Raw genomic sequence first — 18,236 nt, 5'->3', positions numbered from 1 at the left:
AAAGAGCCTTGCAATGTCATTGATTCTTTCTATTTCTATCTATGTTGGTGTTTTTCAAGCTTTTACCTTGCAGTTTTTCTTACTTTTTAATAAATTCAACCATTTAATTCATTATACCACCACTAATTGTGTTTATGAATTCTCATGAATGCATTCAAGGAGTTTGAGAGCAATCGTGTAATCATGAGCAATAGAGAAAGAAAGGCTTTATATTAAGGCCTTAGGGTTATTAAAGCAAAGGTCTATAAAAGCACCTTAACACCAAAGGCTTACAAGGTGTGAGTAAAAATTCATCGGAATTATAAAAAAGGTTTTATTAGTTAACCTTTGCGAGTAGATAAAATTTTATTTAAAAAAAGCGATTCATTTTTTCCCCAGTAAAATGATTCATAAATTGGGTCTTGCCTTGCTGTCTGGTAACTGTCTTTCAAGTTCTGGCTATGGCGACGAAACCCTAATCACGTAACTGAACTGTCACCTTCTACGTGCTCTCCCTGCAACCTCTACTTCTCTCGCCATGGTGGACCTTAAGCTACCCGAGATCAAGGACCTCACCAGAATTGAGCGAATCGGCGCTCACTCGCACATCAGAGGCTTGGGCCTGGATGATTCTCTGGAAGCTCGGGACATTTCGCAGGGTATGGTGGGGCAGAAACCTGCAAGAAAGGCAGCGGGCATCATCCTGCAGATGATCAAAGATGGGAAGATAGCAGGCCGGGCGGTGCTCTTGGCAGGGCAGCCAGGCACAGGCAAAACCGCCATAGCCATGGGCATGGCCAAAGCCCTAGGTGAAGAAACCCCTTTCGCCATGATGGCAGGGAGCGAGATTTTCTCTCTGGAAATGAGCAAGACAGAAGCCCTCACGCAGGCCTTTCGATCAGCCATCGGAGTCAGAATCAAAGAAGAAACAGAGATTTTAGAAGGGGAGGTTGTGGAGATTCAGGTTGACAGGCCGGCCACTGCAGGGGCCGCTTCCAAGACAGGGAAGCTAACCCTAAAAACCACAGACATGGAGACTGTATACGACCTTGGGACCAAGATGATTGAAGCCCTGGGGAAGGAAAAGGTGCAAAGTGGGGATGTTATTGCCATTGACAAAGCCTCTGGAAAGATCACTAAACTTGGGAGGTCTTTTGCGAGGTCCAGAGACTATGATGCCATGGGGCCGCAGACCCGGTTTGTTCAATGCCCTGATGGAGAGCTGCAGAAGAGAAAGGAGGTCGTTCATGTGGTTACTCTGCATGAGATAGATGTCATCAACAGCAGGTCAGTTTTGAGCTCTTACCATCATCAAGAATAATGGCATAGCATAAGTAGTTTTTTTTTTGGTTTTTTTCAGAAAGAGACTTCTATTAAGTATGAGAAAAACATACAACAATCACAGCTATAAGCCGGAAAAGAATAGAATCAGCCCAATATGTAAGGTGATTTCAACCACTGAGGAGCATCATGATGCCATGTAAGACCTGTGGTACTAGAGGAAAAGAAGATGCCATGGTCCCATTCCCGCATAAATATCACACGCTTCGCTTGCGCAGAACGAGAGGGCCCCTTAATGCGAGCCCAAGTAGCCATAAGAGTGTGGATGATATCACCCCATATAGTACTAATGCATTGAGACCCAAAAATCTGGACACCCTCAATAGCCTCCATGCATCTAGCTCTCTAGATCTGCCATGCTGTAATATTGGCAATAATCTCCCAACTGGTGTCGATCCTCTGTCTAGGGGGTGTATAATCAGAGTTAGGAACATCCTGCAATAAACCATACTGGGCAATATCTCTACGAATGAAAAAAGCAAAATCTGTACCACCGTCCTCATAAAAAGCTGCGGACCGGACTGGGAGAGCCAAGCAACTGCCCCCCAAGTCACATGCATGGCTCGGCCACTCAGTTTGCCCATAAGTTGGACTGCAGGACCCCAAATTTGCTGTGCAATGCTGCATCCCCATAGACAATGTTATACGGACTCAGAATCTGCCGCACATCTAGGACAGGAAGGTGCTACACCGAAAACTAATCTCCATTGATTGGTGTGGAGACCACCATGTAAGAATAACCAAAAGAAATGAGAGATCTGGCTCCTTCTATATGAGTGCCAAAGTCTGTCAATATCTGTGCTGTATCAATGGAGAAATATCGTAAGCTTTTCAAAGGATCGAAGGTATCAATCCTCTCCCACTCTCTTGGATCCCACTGAAGATATTTGATAGGACTGCCACCATGTAGCCACAAACACCAAGAGCCATGTGTCACAAACCCCTATATTCTAGGGACATGCGGATGCGTGTCAGGCCTAGAAACATGCGGATGCATGTATGTATTATACCTGGGCATGTGTATGGATCATATGAGTGGATGCATATGAGTCCAAGGACATGGCAGGACATTTGTGGACTTTCGGGCAGTGCCCGTGTGGATTCCGGCCATGCACACATGGTGTGTTATGATGACAGGCGGAGTATTTTCAAGTACAAGAATGATGATAGGTGGTTCTCCAAGTTTACATGTGCACAATGCATAAATGATGCATGCCATAACTTTATTTTACTTTGTGTGACATTGTCTTGCTGCCTGGACAATGCTTGTTATTTTGGCTTGTGAAGTCCGAGGGACCGGGACGCCCGGGCACCTTGTGGACACGTGTGTGCACTCCTGTTTGGGCCTAAAACTGTGGGCTTATGGGTTTTGTAGGTGGTAAGTGCATCCACACTCAATTTACAGCTTACTTCATTTACTACTAAGGTTTATTGGTTTGCAGGTCCACACTCATTAATAAGTGGCCGGACAACTTATAATGCGTTCGCATTTGGTTGGACCAAAATTAATGAAGTCCGGACAGCTTATGGCCATTTCCCATTTGGTTGGACCTAAACTTATACAAACAGGACAAATGGAGCACTATGGGCTGGACACCTACTTGGACACCTTATGGGGACACATGTCAACCAGTATGTATACCCACCAAGCCCTGTAGGTGGCACTGGAAAAAGGCGCCTCCCTCAAGAGGTCTTTTGGGCTGTTTTATTCATTATTCAACACATTGGAGAGTTGGTTGGAGCTTTGGGAGTTGCTACAGGACTGGTTGCTTGCTTCCCGGACTCACACAAGCTTGGATAACGATCCCCACACTCTTCTAAAGGGCTGGTTGGTAAATTTCAGACCTGCAATTTCTGGTTATTGCGAGTTTTGGGCTGGTTACAGGTGTCCAAAGTCAACTTGGACAGGACAGGACAGCTCTAGGGACCTCCACAGGACTGTAGGACCCTTTACAGGTGGAATTCTCGCGATAGAAAGTTGCTGTTTTGGACTGGTTATTGCATAAAACAGGCCGGACAGCAATGGAATATGTGAGCATGGATGTGTCTCAAGGATTCGCGTGGAAACAGGGCCTAAAGATCCATTTACATCTTGTGCAGGGCGGAGTACCTGTGAGGATTGTGATACTCTTGTGCAGGGCGGATGTACCTGTGAAGAGGCTTGTGCAGGGCGGATGTACCTGTGTGTAGGGCGGATGTACCTACAGATTCTCTTGTTTGAAATGTATTCATTCATGATGTATTTGGAAGAATCAGGTGCAGGCTGGTGGTGAATCTCGAGGCACCTGTAATCTTGTACTTTACAGACTCTTTTGGTAATATAACCTAAAGGGGGGGGTCAGCCTATCATCGGTCCCTTTATGTGGTGTACTGTCATTTTCAGCTTTGTGGTTGTAATGCTCAAGTGTTAAGTGCTCAGAATCTTGTTCGCATTTATACGATTCCAATACACGCGTCCGCCTCCCGTTACATTGGTATCAGAGCTCAGTTTTTCCCCTCATTGGAAAACGGTCTGAGGCTTGGAATCATAAGTGGTGACTTGATTTGAGTGTCATGGACAGCCACATTTCTGACAGTGTGGAGAACACACAGGACCGTGAATTTCATGGTACAAGGGATGCAAGAGATGCTGCAGGCAATGATGTCTATGGAGATGCAGGTACTCATGACACTATGCATTCTGATTTGGAATCTTTGAGGCGTCAAGTGCGACACTATAGGGCTGAAACCGAAGAGCTTAGGTCATTGAAAAATGACCCGGATGTACAAAGGGTGTTGGCTGCGAAGGCAAAGGCTTCGGTCCATGAAGTCACTTTTGAAGCAATTGCAAAGGAAATGGATGTTGAGAAACCTTGAGAGCTTGTACTTGCATACCTAATGGTTAAGAGTGATGTATACACTGAAGCAGATGGTAGTTTGGCTTTCAAGAAGCCACCCCTCATGGCTGCCCGTGGTGATGCACATGATGCACAACAAGCAGAAAGAGCACAGCAAGTGCCAAATGCTGAAAGGACAAGAGTCCCTGGTGCTAGGCTTGATGCAGGTCAAGAGAAGAGTAAGGATGAGGGATCCTCTACTCATTCCCGCTTTACTCCAAGAAGACATATCCGTTCTCATGTTGCGCTTTCCACTCATTTGGAGAGTGTGGCTCAAGAGAGAACGAAGAGGGATCGTGAATCTTCATCGCGGCATCATCATCATGCAGATGAACAGGATGTACATAGGGATGCATATAGAAGGAAGAAGCCTCGAGAGTTCAAGTCCGGTGACAAGGATGTAAAGTTTGAAAACTTTCAGGGACGGATGGACTCTACCAAAGCACTTGCTTTCATTAGGCAGTTTGAGATAGCTTTTTGTAATGAAGACTTTTCGGAAAAGTCTATGCTCAGGCATGTGGGAATGCATCTCAAGGATACGGCAAGTGATTGGTGGCTTGCAAAAATACTTGATGGAAGTGCTGCCCCAACTTGGTCTTCTTTCAAAATTCAGTTTTATGATCAATTCTTACCACCAAACTTTGCAAAGGATGTACGCAAGGAGTGGGATTGGCTGTCCCAAGATGAGGGAGAATCCGTTGCTTCATACATAGCAAAGTTTTGGAAAGTCTTTCTCAAGGTTACTCCCTTCATGAATATTGGAGAGGACGAGAAGAAGAGAAAGTTTGAATCGGGGCTCCATCACATCATTCAACAAAGCTTGGGAGTGTACCCAAATAAGACCATACAAGAGCTTATACACTCAGCCATGATTGCGGAGAACTTGCACATAAAAGCACCCACAAATAAGCCATTTGCAGGTCAAAACAAGAGCAAATTCAGGGCTAGTTATGACCAGAAAAAGGGTGGACAGCCACCTAAGAATGCTCCCAAAGATGGCCGAGATGCAAAGGATGACTCCGAAAAGAAGCCGGGGGGTAAACGCCACAATTTTGGACTCTCAAAACAGCAATTGGAAGAGTACAGAAAGCTGGAAAATGCTTTAAGTGTGGCAGTAAAGATCATATATATCCTAAATGCCCACAGAATCCTAAGAATGCTGAACCTAATGTGGAAAAGCCTCTTGTGAATGTTGTACCCGATGTGCAGGGTAATACAGGGCATGAGCCCAAGAGTAGAGTCATATGCAAGGCTTGGGGCAAATTGAAGGATCAGCCCGCTTTGTTTCTTTTTGATGATGCTTCCACAGATAACTTCATATCCGTACAAATGGCTGCCGCCATAGGTCTCAATGTGGAAGACATGGGAATGCAAATGAATGCAGATGCCGCCTTTGAGGGCAAACAGGTTGATGTAACTCCGGTCATTGGTAAGCTCCGTGTACAAATACAGGACTACCTCGACCATGAGAGCTTTTTAGTGGCTCCTCTTACAGGTTGTGATGTTTTGTTGGGGATGCCCTGGCATCACCGTTTAGAGCCTATTAAGGCTTACAAAGAGAAGAAAATCAGCTTTGTACATAGAGGCCGTGAGCACTCTATAGATGCTGGTACTACTGGAAGTACCATACCTCTTGTAAGCCATGTACAAATTAATAAGGCAATAAAGAAATCAGCTTGTTCTTACTTGGTTTTTGTACGTGATACCATTGAACATTCTAGTGTTGATGTTAGTACATTAGATCAAGACAAGCTTAACTTTTTGAATGAGTTCAAAGATTGTTTTGCGAATGCTTTGCCAGCAAGGTTGCCACCAGAGAGGCCGGAAGATCATTGCATAGATCTAATTCCCGGTAGCTCTCCACCTAATAGGCCACCATACAGGGTGAGTGCTAGTCAACAAGAAGAGATTATGGCACAGGTGAATGAACTTTTGGAAAACGGTTTGATTCGACCTAGTTCCTCGCCATATTGCTCGCCGGTACTTCTTGTTCAAAAGAAGGATGGTACTTACAGGATGTGTGTTGATTACCGTGCGCATGGATCCCGCAAAGATACAAGCCATGCAAGAATGGCCAGAGCTGAAATCAGTCCATGAAGTGAGGAGCTTCCTTGGTTTATGTGCTTACTACAGGAGGTTCGTCAAGCATTTTGCTTTCATTGCCGCTCCGTTACATGAGTTAACGAAGAAGAAAGCAATCTTTAAATGGACACAAGAAGAGAGAGATGCCTTTCAAAAGTTGAAGAGTGCAATCATCTCGGGATCGGTACTTATTATTCCGGATTTGCACAAACCTTTTGTGGTGGAATGTGACGCATGTGGGGACTGCATAGGGGCTGTTTTGAACCAAGAAGGACATGCCATTGCCTATGAGAGCAGACGCTTGCAACATGCAGAGCTTCACTTACAGGTTTATGAGAAGGAGCTGTTGGCTGTAATTCATGCCCTTACTATTTGGAAACACTATCTTTTAGGGGCTGATTTTATGGTCAAAACTGATCATCAAAGTTTGAGATACTTTTTGACTCAAAGTAAGCTCTCAGAGAAGCATATGAGATGGACAAATTTCCTCTCAATGTTTCATTTTCAGATTTTACACACTCCAGGGAAAAAGAATGTGGTGGCGGATGCCTTATCTAGACGACCACAGGTTCATGCTATTACAGTTGCATACCATGAGGACTTATCGGATATGCGTAATACTTATCATCTGGATGAGGATTTTGCACATGTATGGGCTGATTTGCAAGAGGGTATTGCTGTCCCATCTTATGTCATAAGAGATGGATATCTCATGATGCAAAATCGTATGTGTGTAGTAAAGAACCTTCGCCATAAGGTTATGGATGAGTACCATGCTCCTCCATATGCAGGTCATAGAGGCATTTTGGCCACAGCACAAGCTTTGGAGAGGTATTTTTGGCCACATATTCGCAAGGATATTGAAGCATATGTACGTGAATGTATGGTATGTCAAAAGGTCAAGTTTGACCGACATAAAGCACCTGGATTGCTTCAGCCTTTGCCTATACCAAATGAACCATGGGAAAGCATTGCTATGGATTTCATTATGGTTTTGCCAAGGACACCACAGGAAAATGATGCTATTTGGACCATCATTGACAGGTTTAGCAAGCAGGCACATTTCATTCCCGTGCGCAAGACAGTAAAGCCAGATCATATGGCTAGGATGTTTTTGGCACAGATATTCAAACACCATGGCATGCCTAAATCTATTGTGGGGAATAGAGATCCTAGAACCACAAGCTTATTTTGGCGCGCATTGTTTGACAATATGGATACAAAGCTGAACTTCTCATCAGCTTACCATCCATAGACAGATGGCCAAAGTGAAATAGCAAATTCAGCTGTCCTCGACTTGCTGAAATCTTATGTATCCGACCGCAAATCGGATTGGGAGAAGTATTTACCACTTGTGGAGTTTGCCTACAACAATACGGTACATACTTCTACGGGCAAGGCGCCCTTTGAGATTATCTATGGCAAGGTGGTACTACCACCCATCCTTCGTACAAAGGATGAGATTTTTGCAGCAGATGAGTATGTCAGAGGTACGGACAGCCATAGAGAGGTCTCAAACCAAGATTAAAAAGGCAGCTGATAAGCATAGAAGGGATGTACAATTCAAACAAGGTGATTGGGTCTTGCTGAAATTTGAAAAGGCACGCCTTCGGAAGAGGCCAGGAAAAGAGGGAAAGTACCCTAAGCTTTCCAACAGGTACTATGGACCTTTTCAGATCTTGGAGAAGATCAATGATGTTGCATTTCGGCTTGTACTCCCATATCATTGGAACATGCATAATGCTTTTCATGTGAGCCTATTGAGGCCCTATGTGGGACCGACACCGTTTGAGCCGGTTTTGGAAGACCCACCCGAGGTGGATGAGCTGGAGGAGATTCTTCAACCTGAACAGATTGTTTTTCACAAGGAACGAAAGCTTGCGGGAGGCAAACTTGTTCGTAGGTACCTTGTGAAGTTCAAGAATTATTCAGCTTTGGATGCGAAATGGATGGATGAGGCCTATTTCGAGGATTACCCAGATCCTTTGAAGGCCTATCTCGAGGCTTTCCAGTTGCGGTCAACTGATTAGAAGCCGGGGGGATGTCACAAACCCCTATATTCTAGGGACATGCGGATGCGTGTCAGGCCTAGAAACATGCAGATGCATGTATGTATTATACCTGGGCATGTGTATGGATCATATGAGTGGATGCATATGAGTCCAAGGACATGGCAGGACATTTGTGGACTTTCGGGCGGTGCCCTTGTGGATTCCGGCCATGCACACATGGTGTGTTATGATGGCAGGCGGAATATTTTCAAGTACAAGAATGATGATAGGTGGTTCTCCAAGTTTACATGTGCACAATGCATAACTGATGCATGCCATAACTTTATTTTACTTTGTGTGACATTGTCTTGCTGCCTGGACAATGCTTGTTATTTTGGCTTGTGAAGTCCGAGGGACCGGGGACGCCCGGGCACCTTGTGGACACGTGTGTGCACTCCTGTTTGGGCCTAAAACTGTGGGCTTATGGGTTTTGCAGGTGGTAAGTGCATCCACACTCAATTTACAGCTTACTTCATTTACTACTAAGGTTTATTGGTTTGCAGGTCCACACTCATTAATAAGTGGCCGGACAACTTATAATGCGTTCGCATTTGGTTGGACCAAAATTAATGAAGTCCGGACAGCTTATGGCCATTTCCCATTTGGTTGGACCTAAACTTATACAAACAGGACAAATGGAGCACTATGGGCTGGACACCTACCTGGACACCTTATGGGGACACATGTCAACCAGTATGTGTACCCACCAAGCCCCGTAGGTGGCACTGGAAAAAGGCGCCTCCCTCAAGAGGTCTTTTGGGCTGTTTTATTCATTATTCAACACATTGGAGAGCTGGTTGGAGCTTTGGGAGTTGCTACAGGACTGGTTGGTAAATTTCAGACCTGCAATTTCTGGTTATTGCGAGTTTTGGGCTGGTTACAGGTGTCCAAAGTCAACTTGGACAGTACAGGACAGCTCTAGGGACCTCTACAGGGCCGTAGGACCCTTTACAGGTGGAATTCTCGCGATAGAAAGTTGCTGTTTTGGACTGGTTATTGCATAAAACAGGCCGGACAGCAATGGAATATGTGAGCATGGATGTGTCTCAAGGATTCCTGGTGTAACAGGTGCTTAGGGCAAGCATTGGGGACACTTGCTCGCGGAGAACACAGGTTTCTGGATCAGTTTCTCGCGTGGAAACAGGGCCTAAAGATCCATTTACATCTTGTGCAGGGCGGAGTACCTGTGAGGATTGTGATACTCTTGTGCAGGGCGGATGTACTTGTGAAGAGGCTTGTGCAGGGCGGATGTACCTGTGTGTAGGGTGGATGTATCTACAGATTCTCTTGTTTGAAATGTATTCATTCATGATGTATTTGGAAGAATCAGGTGCAGGCTAGTGGTGAATCCCGAGGCACCCGTAATCTTGTACTTTGCAGACTCTTTTGGTAATATAACCTAAAGGGGGGGGGTCAGCCTATCATCGGCCCCTTTATGTGGTGTACTGTCATTTTCAGCTTTGTGGTTGTAATGCTCAAGTGTTAAGTGCTCAGAATCTTGTTCACATTCTGGGCAATGATCCGATTTGGAGGTGCCTGTAGCAATCAAAGTATGTCCACCTCTATCAAGCACCCAATCATCCACATAAAATCTGTCTAACCGTGCATAGATACATCCTACATCTCTTCTCCTGTTAGATACATAAAATTTGTCTAACCGTGCATAGATACATCCTACATCTCTTCTCCTGTTAGACCATGAATAAAGAAGAGTGGATGGACTCTTCAAAATGTCATCCTCATGCCAACAATCTCTACCATGAATGGAGAGTATAAACCTCTCCCAAGACGCTCTTTCAAGAGGATGCACCAAGCCCTCATGTCGACCTCTTTTATCCGTTGGCATCTCAACCATGTTAAAATCCCCACCAATAATCCAATGGTCGGCAAGAGGCATCAATGTAGTGAGAGATTTCCAAAAGGCAATCCTCTCACCTCTATGGTTAGGAGCATAGAGGTTGAGAATACCAATGGGCGTAGTACCCTGCATAAGAAGGATCCACTGCGCTCTCGCAGGTAAAATGACACCATGTCCAATGATGCAAGGCAAGATCAAAGCTGAAACAGAGATACAAACACCACCCTTGGTACCAACAACCGGTGACCTAAAGGTGTGTCCCGAGAGAAGCTTGCATGATCTCCCACACTTACTAGCATCGAGTTTATGCTCTTGCAAGAGCAATATATCCATAGGTCCACCCATGATTGCACAATGAAGCTGGGTTTTTACAATTCGTTTCTGTCGATGCAGGAAAAACCCCCAAGACCCTGAATGTTCCAAGAGACAATCCTCATAAAGACTTAGAGTAGGAATGACCAGATCTCGTGGTCGACGAAGGACCCCCTTTAGAGGCGGAAGTACGTCTCACATAGGTAAGGGAGGGAAAATCTGACGATGTAAACCTTACCTCTCTCTCCCACTCCGGGGAAAAGCCAGGGCTAGTCCTCAGAACTGGAGAGGTACCATGACAATGCAAATGTGCAACATCATCCTCAAGGGTGCAATCATCCTGTAACTGTAATGCAGCATCCTCCTGTGAGGGATCCAGATCATGTGCCTGCAAGGCCTCATCCTCCAAAAAAGGATCAACATCCTGTGAGGCAAGAGCTGCATAGGGGTTAGGGTGCTCCATAGGGGTTGTGGGTGAAGGGGCAGGTACGGGGGTCCGAGGGTGCCTGCCATCCCTAACCACAACTCAACGCTATGTGGTTTGCTGTGGCAAAGGAGCAGCTGGAGTCTCGGCATCTGCAAAAGGCCTCTGATGGGCAGGACCACGCCGCCTCCTGGCATGGCCCCTCGATCTGGGACAATCTCTAGCAATGTGACCCTGTCGACAACAAATCCGACACTGGTTAGGTCTGCCTGCAATCTCCATCGTCTGGTGGAAATGAGATCCATCAGGTCTCTGAATCATAACATGATCATCAATAATCGATGGATCAGGAACAAGCACAAGGACCCGGGGTACACCATCAAGAGTGGCGGTAACGGCCGCGGAAGTTGAGGTGGGAGAGCTCGGGAGGATTGGTACCCCTAGAACCCGGCCAAAGGATGTCCCTATGGAAGCTAAAAGCTTCCAATAGGACCGAGGAAGAGCAGGGAACCGTAGTGAGACCGGGGTAAGGCGCTGATCCTCCACCGCTGGATCAAAGCCCACCTGGTACTGAAAGAAGAACATCTTCCTAGGACCAAGAGGAAAGGGGCTGCTAGCCAAAGCCTGAGAAGTAGCTTCTGAAGAAAGAAAGTCCACCTGGAAGAAGCCTCGACCAAGTAAACGAGTATCCTGAAAGTGCACAATCAGCTCCGAAGGGAGAGTTGCTAGAAGCCATTCACGGGCCTGTGAATGAGAGAGGTGGGAACCATAAACTCTCGCAACAAGGGTAGTCTGGACCTCAAGGTCAATGTCGTGCTGCTGAAGAGAGGTGAGCTCGTCTTGTGAAAAATTGATGATTCTCCCGGCCAGTGGGGGTGATGAGAGATTGGCTGCGGCAGAAAAAGCCATAAGACCAATCAAGAAAAGTGGGTGGCCGACTTGAATCCAGATAAAATAGCTGCTGGGAAAATGGGAGCAGAGGAAGGGGGGCAAAGGCAGGGAGCAGCTGGGGAAGCAAGGGCAAAGGGGCAGGCGGGGGCAGCAGAGGGGCAGGCGGGGACTGAAGAAGGCAGGGGGCGGGCAGCAAAGGGGGAGGCGGGGCAGCAAAAGGGGGGCTGGCAGGGGCAGCAAAAGGGGCAGGCGAAGGCAGGTGGGGGGCAGCAGAGGGGCTGGCAGGGGCAGCTGAAGGGCAGGCGGGGACTGAGGCTAGCGAAGGGCAGGCGGGGATTGAGGAAAGGCTAGCGAAGGCTGCAGAGGGACAGGCGGGGGGTTGCAGAAGGGCAGGCGAAGGCAGCAGAGGCAGGCGGGAGCAGCCTAGGAGCAGGCGGAGGCAACAGAGGGCAGGCGGGGGCAGCAGCGCAGGTTCACGTCACTTCAGCACCACAATCTTTGCTTTTGACCCGCGTGCGACCTTCACTTTACTGATGCACCGTAAGTAGTTTTTTGAGTGTAATGTAGTGATAAACAATAGCAGGTCTTAAGAGGCTGCAGCCAGGGGGACCCTTGCTTACTGAGCTACATGGCTGGGGACAACCATTTCTTAGCGTTATGAGATTCCTATGAAATAGAGATAACATGGATAATAAATCTCTTAGCCTGTAACTTCATATACTGCATTTTTTTGAGGTTTCTTGAACATCTCTATCTGGGATGAATGTCTGCATAAAGCTCCCTTGATCACTAGATCAATTTGATCATAAGGCCACAGTTTTAGAGAACATGAGAGAGGCATGTTATATAGAATCAACCCATCAATAAAAAATGTGCTAGTTGTAACATCATCTGTAGCACTTTCTTGAAATTGCTTATGGTGTTAAGACCTTTTTGTAAAGGGTCCTATCTTGTGTCTGGAATTAGAGTGCTGAATTCAGCTAGCCTGCTGATGATGCAGCAGGTTATCTCAATAATGCTCAAATCCTCATTCAAGAGAAATTACGGAATGTTTTGCTTTGCCTAAGATAATGGTTTTTCTTCCTTAAGCTTTTAGTTGTCAGAGATGTGTAAGCATGTTGTTCTTAAGATTTTTATCGTGCCAATCTAGTATGTAAGCTCCCATGTTCTATCTTTTGGTGGAATGTACCTCAAAAACACCAAATGAAGTTCTGTACTGCAACAAGTATAGCGCATGCCATTTTTTAGCACTGCATCAGGCTGAGAAGCTTTAAACTCTTAATTATCTAAAATGAGGGTTCTTTCTTCTAGAAGACTGCATGACTGTCGACATTTTATTTGGGGGCTGTGCAGAACTCAGGGATTTTTGGCTTTGTTCACTGGTGATACTGGTGAAATTCGCTCCGAAGTGCGGGAGCAGATTGATAGCAAGGTTGCAGAATGGAGGGAGGAGGGCAAAGCTGAGATTATACCTGGAGTACTGTTCATAGATGAGGTGCACATGCTAGACATTGAATGCTTCTCGTTTCTGAATCGTGCACTTGAGAATGAAATGGCCCCTATTTTGGTGGTTGCTACAAATAGAGGTATTACAAGGATTCGTGGTACAAACTACAAGGCCCCTCATGGCATACCTATTGATCTCCTTGATCGGTTGTTAATTATCTCCACGCAACCTTATATTGAGGATGAAATTAGGCAGATTTTGGACATCAGATGTGAAGAGGAGGATGTTGAAATGTCAGAAGATGCAAGGTTACTGCTTACAAAGATAGGGCATGAGACTTCACTGCGCTATGCCATTCACCTGATCACAGCCGCTGCATTGGCATGTCAGAAGCGGAAAGGCAAGGAGGTAGATATCCAAGATGTATGCAGGGTCTATGAGCTTTTCATGGACGTTAAGAGGTCAACTCAGTTTATGATGGATTACCAGGATCAGTTTATGTTCAATGAAGTTCCAGAGGTTAACGATGGTGCTAACTTGGCAGACTGAAGCTTGCTTTATGCTAAGTGCAAAGAGGAGTAAGGCATGGATTGTCTGTTTATGGGGATACCTTATACAGTTTTGGTGAGGATGAAGTTATCCTGAACTCTGAAGGATATTAGGATCCATTTATGGCCTACAGTAAATTCATCTTCAAATTTGTTTTGTGCAGCCTTTGGTCTACTTTTGGAGATGCTGTATGAGGTTTTTGATGAAGATGAAGTTTCGCTTCTTTAGATTCTATATGGGTTTTTAGATCAAATTTATGGGAACAATTTGAACTGTACAATATCAGTGTATCATGTATTCTGTGTGATTGGTCTTTGTTCACGTAACCATGTGCTTGTGATGCTTGCATGAGATCTTAAGTGGGTTGAGCAGGACATGAGATTTGTGTGGTGTGTGTATGTGGCTGGAGTTACGATGCATAAGTTTATCGTGTCACAGTCTATTACGATTCCATTTTAGGAGCATAGTAAATGCATCATGTACTGAAAATCAAGCTAGGAGAGGAGTTGCTAAGGAATGTTGTTTCCTTCCATTGTGTGGGTGGGGGGGTAAGAATACACAATAGTGGAAGTTGGTTCAACACAATACAAAGCACCGAATTGGAGGAAGAAGTGGAGAGAACAATATTACTATTTGCAAAAACTTGATTACAAATTGATGGTAAAGAGCTTTGATGGCGATCTAGACAAACTCTAGATAGGGTATCTCTTTCTTACAAGAGTGCTTGAACACAATGAACTCGATGATGAACTAAGGCTTGCATGAGATCTTAAGGTGTGGACATGAGATTTGTGTGGCGTGTATATGGCTCGAGTTATGAGTCATAAGTTTATCGTGTCACAGTCTATTATGATTCCATTTTAGGAGCATAGTAAAAGCATCATGTACTGAAAATCAAGCTAGGAGAGGAGTTGCTAAGGAATGTTGTTTCCTTCCATTGTGTGTGTGTGTGTGTTGGGTGGGGGGGGGGGAGGCGGGGGACGGCGGGGGGGGGATGTAAGAATACACAATAGTGAAAGTTGGTTCAACACAATACAAAGCACTGAATTGAAGATAGAAGTGGAGAGTAAACAATATTACTGCTTGCAAAAACTTGATTACAAACTGATCACCCGTGCGCTTTAAATAAGGAGCTTTGATGGCGATCTAGACAAACTCTAGACGGAGGATCTCTTCCTCACAAGAGTGCTTGAACACAATGAATTTGATGATGAACTAAGGCTTGCATGAGATCTTAAGTTGTGGGTTGAGCAGGACATGAGATTTGTGTGGCGTGTATGTGGTTGGAGTTATGATGCATGAGTTTATTGTGGCACAGTCTATTATGATTCCATTTTAGGAGCATAGTAAATGCTTCATGTACTGAAAATCAAGCTAGGAGAGGAGTTGCTAAGGAATGTTGTTTCCTTCCATTGTGTGTGTGTTGTGTGTGTTGGGGGGGGGGGGGGTTGTAAGAATACACAATAGTGGAAGTTGGTTCAACACAATACAAAGCACCGAATAGGAGGAAGAAGTGGAGAGTAAACAATATTATTGCTTGCAAAAACTTGATTACAAACTGATGGCGTCCACCCACTCGTGCGCTTTACGTAAGGAGCTTTGATGGCGATCTAGACAAACTCTAGATAGAGTATCTCTTTCTTACAAGAGTGCTTGAACACAATGGACTTGATGATGAACTAAGGCTTGCATGAGATCTTAAGTTGTGGGTTGAGCAGGACATGAGATTTGTGTGGAGTGTATGTGGCTAGAGTTATGATGCATAAGTTTATCGTGTCACAGTCTATTATGATTCCATTTTAGGAGCATAGTAAATGCATCATGTACTGAAAATCAAGCTAGGAGAGGAGTTGCTAAGGAATGTTGTTTTCTTCCATTGTGTGTTTGTGTGTGCGGGGGGTGGGATGGGGTGGGGGGGGACGGGGGAGAGGGGGCAGGTGTAAGAATACACAATAGTGAAAGTTGGTTCAACACAATACAAAGCACCGAATTGGAGGAAGAAGTGGAGAGTAAACAATATTACTGCTCGCAAAAACTTGATTACAAACTGATGGCGTCCACCCACTTGTGCGCTTCGGGTAAGGAGCTTTGATGGCGATCTAGACAAACTCTAGACAGGGGATCTCTTCCTTACTAGAGTGCTTGCACACAATGAACTCGATGATGAACTAAGGCTGCCAAACGAGCCTTTATGTAGTTCCTAGGGTTGGCAAGGACGTGGTGTAGCTCCCACGGCCATTTGGACCCTTAAATGGGCCTTGCAACCCGAGAAGAACGTGTCCTTTGTTTGTTGTCCAGCACTCACTAATGCGGTCATGCATCCTTCTTGGCAGAGTGCCAAGTCTACATAAGCCGTCTACTAACCATCTCGCCACACTTGGCCATCATCCAGTGTCTAAACTGGGAACTGTGGAGTGCCGGGTGCTCATCATAATGGCTACTCATAAAGGAGGCCTTATCAAATAGAGCACATATGTTACCCGTAGAAACAACAGGAGGGTGGAGCATTAAGCAAATGCTTTTCCAACATCCCCTCAATGTCCACCCGCCGTAGGTGAACTACCTCTTCAGTCCAACATCGAGTCAATGAAGATGGCGCTCCAACAAATCTCTCCCCAGAGTCTTTGTGAAAATGTTTGCATAATTCTCTGTCGTCGCGTAATAGATAAGCTTCACCTCTCCATGCATAATTAGCCCACTCACATAATGATACTATATCTCAATGTGCTTCGTGCGAGCATAAAACATTGGGTTCTTGGCGATAGCCATGTAATTCTGATTTTGTATCTCAATGTGCTTCGTGTGAGCATAAAACATTGGGTTCTTGGTGATAACCATACAATTCTGATTCTCGCACAACAACATTGTCGCTTTCTTCTGAGAAACACCCATGTCTCCAAAGATGCTCATCAACCAGATTGCTTCACATGAAGTAAAGCATGCTGACTTTTACTTAGCCTTTGTAGAACAAAGTGTCAATGTAGGCTGCTTCTTTATTGATCCAGGATGTAATTCCAGACCCGATAAGAAAACAATAACCAAAAACAAATTTCCTGCTATCACAATCTCTTGCTCAATTCAAGTCACAAAATCCAGTCAAGGAATTGTTTGATTTGTAAGTGATATCATATCCAATGGTATTTTTGATGTATTTCAACACTCGCATCCTTGCATTTCAATGGTTCTCTCGGGGCTAATTTGAGAATATGCTAAGGACACCAATTGCAAAGCTAATGTCAGGCCGTGTATTGCAAAGGAAGATCAAACTCCCCACCAACTTCTTGTACTCCTCCATATCCACTAGTGGAGAAGCATCTTTGACAGAAAGCTTCGCATCAATCTCCATGGATGTAACCCTTGACTTGTACTCAGTTGTGCCAAACGTCTTCAGAATGTCCCTTGCATACTTTTGTTGAGAAATGAAGATTCCATTTAACTCTTGCCAGACGTCTATCCCCAAACAAAAATGCATAAGCCCCAGGTCTATCATGCCAAACTTTGTACTCAATATCTCTTGTATTTGTCGGATTGTCTCTTCATGGTTCCCCATCATAATGTGGTTGTCCACATATAGGACAATGATCATGTACCTGCCCTGCTTAGAGTAAATATGTAAATTTGCATCTGATGGGCATTTAGAAAGACCAATACATACAAAGAAAGCATCTATCCACTAGTACTATGTCATATCGGAGGGGCGTGTTTCAGTCCATACAATTTCTTCTGGAGTTTGCACACTTTGTTTTCTGATCCGGGTATATCTCGAACCCAACCACATAAACCTCCTCCTTGAGATGGTCATGCAGAAAAGCTGCCTTCACATTCATATGCAATACCGGCCACTTTCCATGAGCGACCACTGTGTGATTCTTGCGCTTTGCAACACCATTATGTTGCGGAGTATGAGCAACTGTCAAATCTCTCTTGATTCCATGCTCTTCATTAAACTCACTTGATGTGAATTCTTCTCCTCGATTTGTTTGAAACTTGTTCAGCCTCTTTTTTTGTCTCATTCTCAACCAAGTTATGCCATGTTTTGAGCTTTTTGAAAGCTTTGGCCTTACCTTAAAAAATGCATCCACATCTTCCTACTAAAGTCATCGATTAGTAACAAGAAGTAGGAAGCACCACCCAATGTAGTGGTTGGCATTTTACCACAGAGATCTGTATGTACAAGCTCTATCCTTAAAAAATGCATCCACATCTTCCTACTAAAGTCATCGATTAGTAACAAGAAGTTGGAAGCACCACCCAATGTAGTGGTTGGCATTTTACCACAGAGATCTATATGTACAAGCTCTAGAGGAGCCTTTGCACAATTCTTGCTTTCTTGTGGAAATGTATGCCGATGCTGCTTACCCATCATACAAGCTTCACACACATCTAACATCTCTGAAAATGTTGATAGATGTGCTACCATCCTAGA

General features: G+C 44.9%; 1 protein-coding gene across 1 annotated transcript; it reads left to right on the top strand.

Annotated features, from left to right (window-relative positions):
- The first annotated feature begins 347 nt into the window (after nucleotides 1–347).
- On the top strand, nucleotides 348–14,157 carry LOC147603725 (uncharacterized). The gene is made up of 2 exons (XM_086795956.1): nucleotides 348–1,266; nucleotides 13,168–14,157. Exons 1-2 carry the CDS (start codon nucleotides 518–520, stop codon nucleotides 13,808–13,810), a joined length of 1,392 nt encoding a protein of 463 aa, XP_086652082.1. The 5' UTR covers nucleotides 348–517; the 3' UTR covers nucleotides 13,811–14,157.
- The last annotated feature ends 4,079 nt before the right edge of the window (nucleotides 14,158–18,236 follow it).

Source organism: Cibotium barometz, chromosome 63 (genome assembly GCF_041138505.1).
Source record: "Cibotium barometz isolate CiBa-2024 chromosome 63, ASM4113850v1, whole genome shotgun sequence".
NCBI classification, from domain to species: domain Eukaryota; kingdom Viridiplantae; phylum Streptophyta; class Polypodiopsida; order Cyatheales; family Cibotiaceae; genus Cibotium; species Cibotium barometz.
This window is presented reverse-complemented; position numbering and strand designations above follow the sequence as displayed.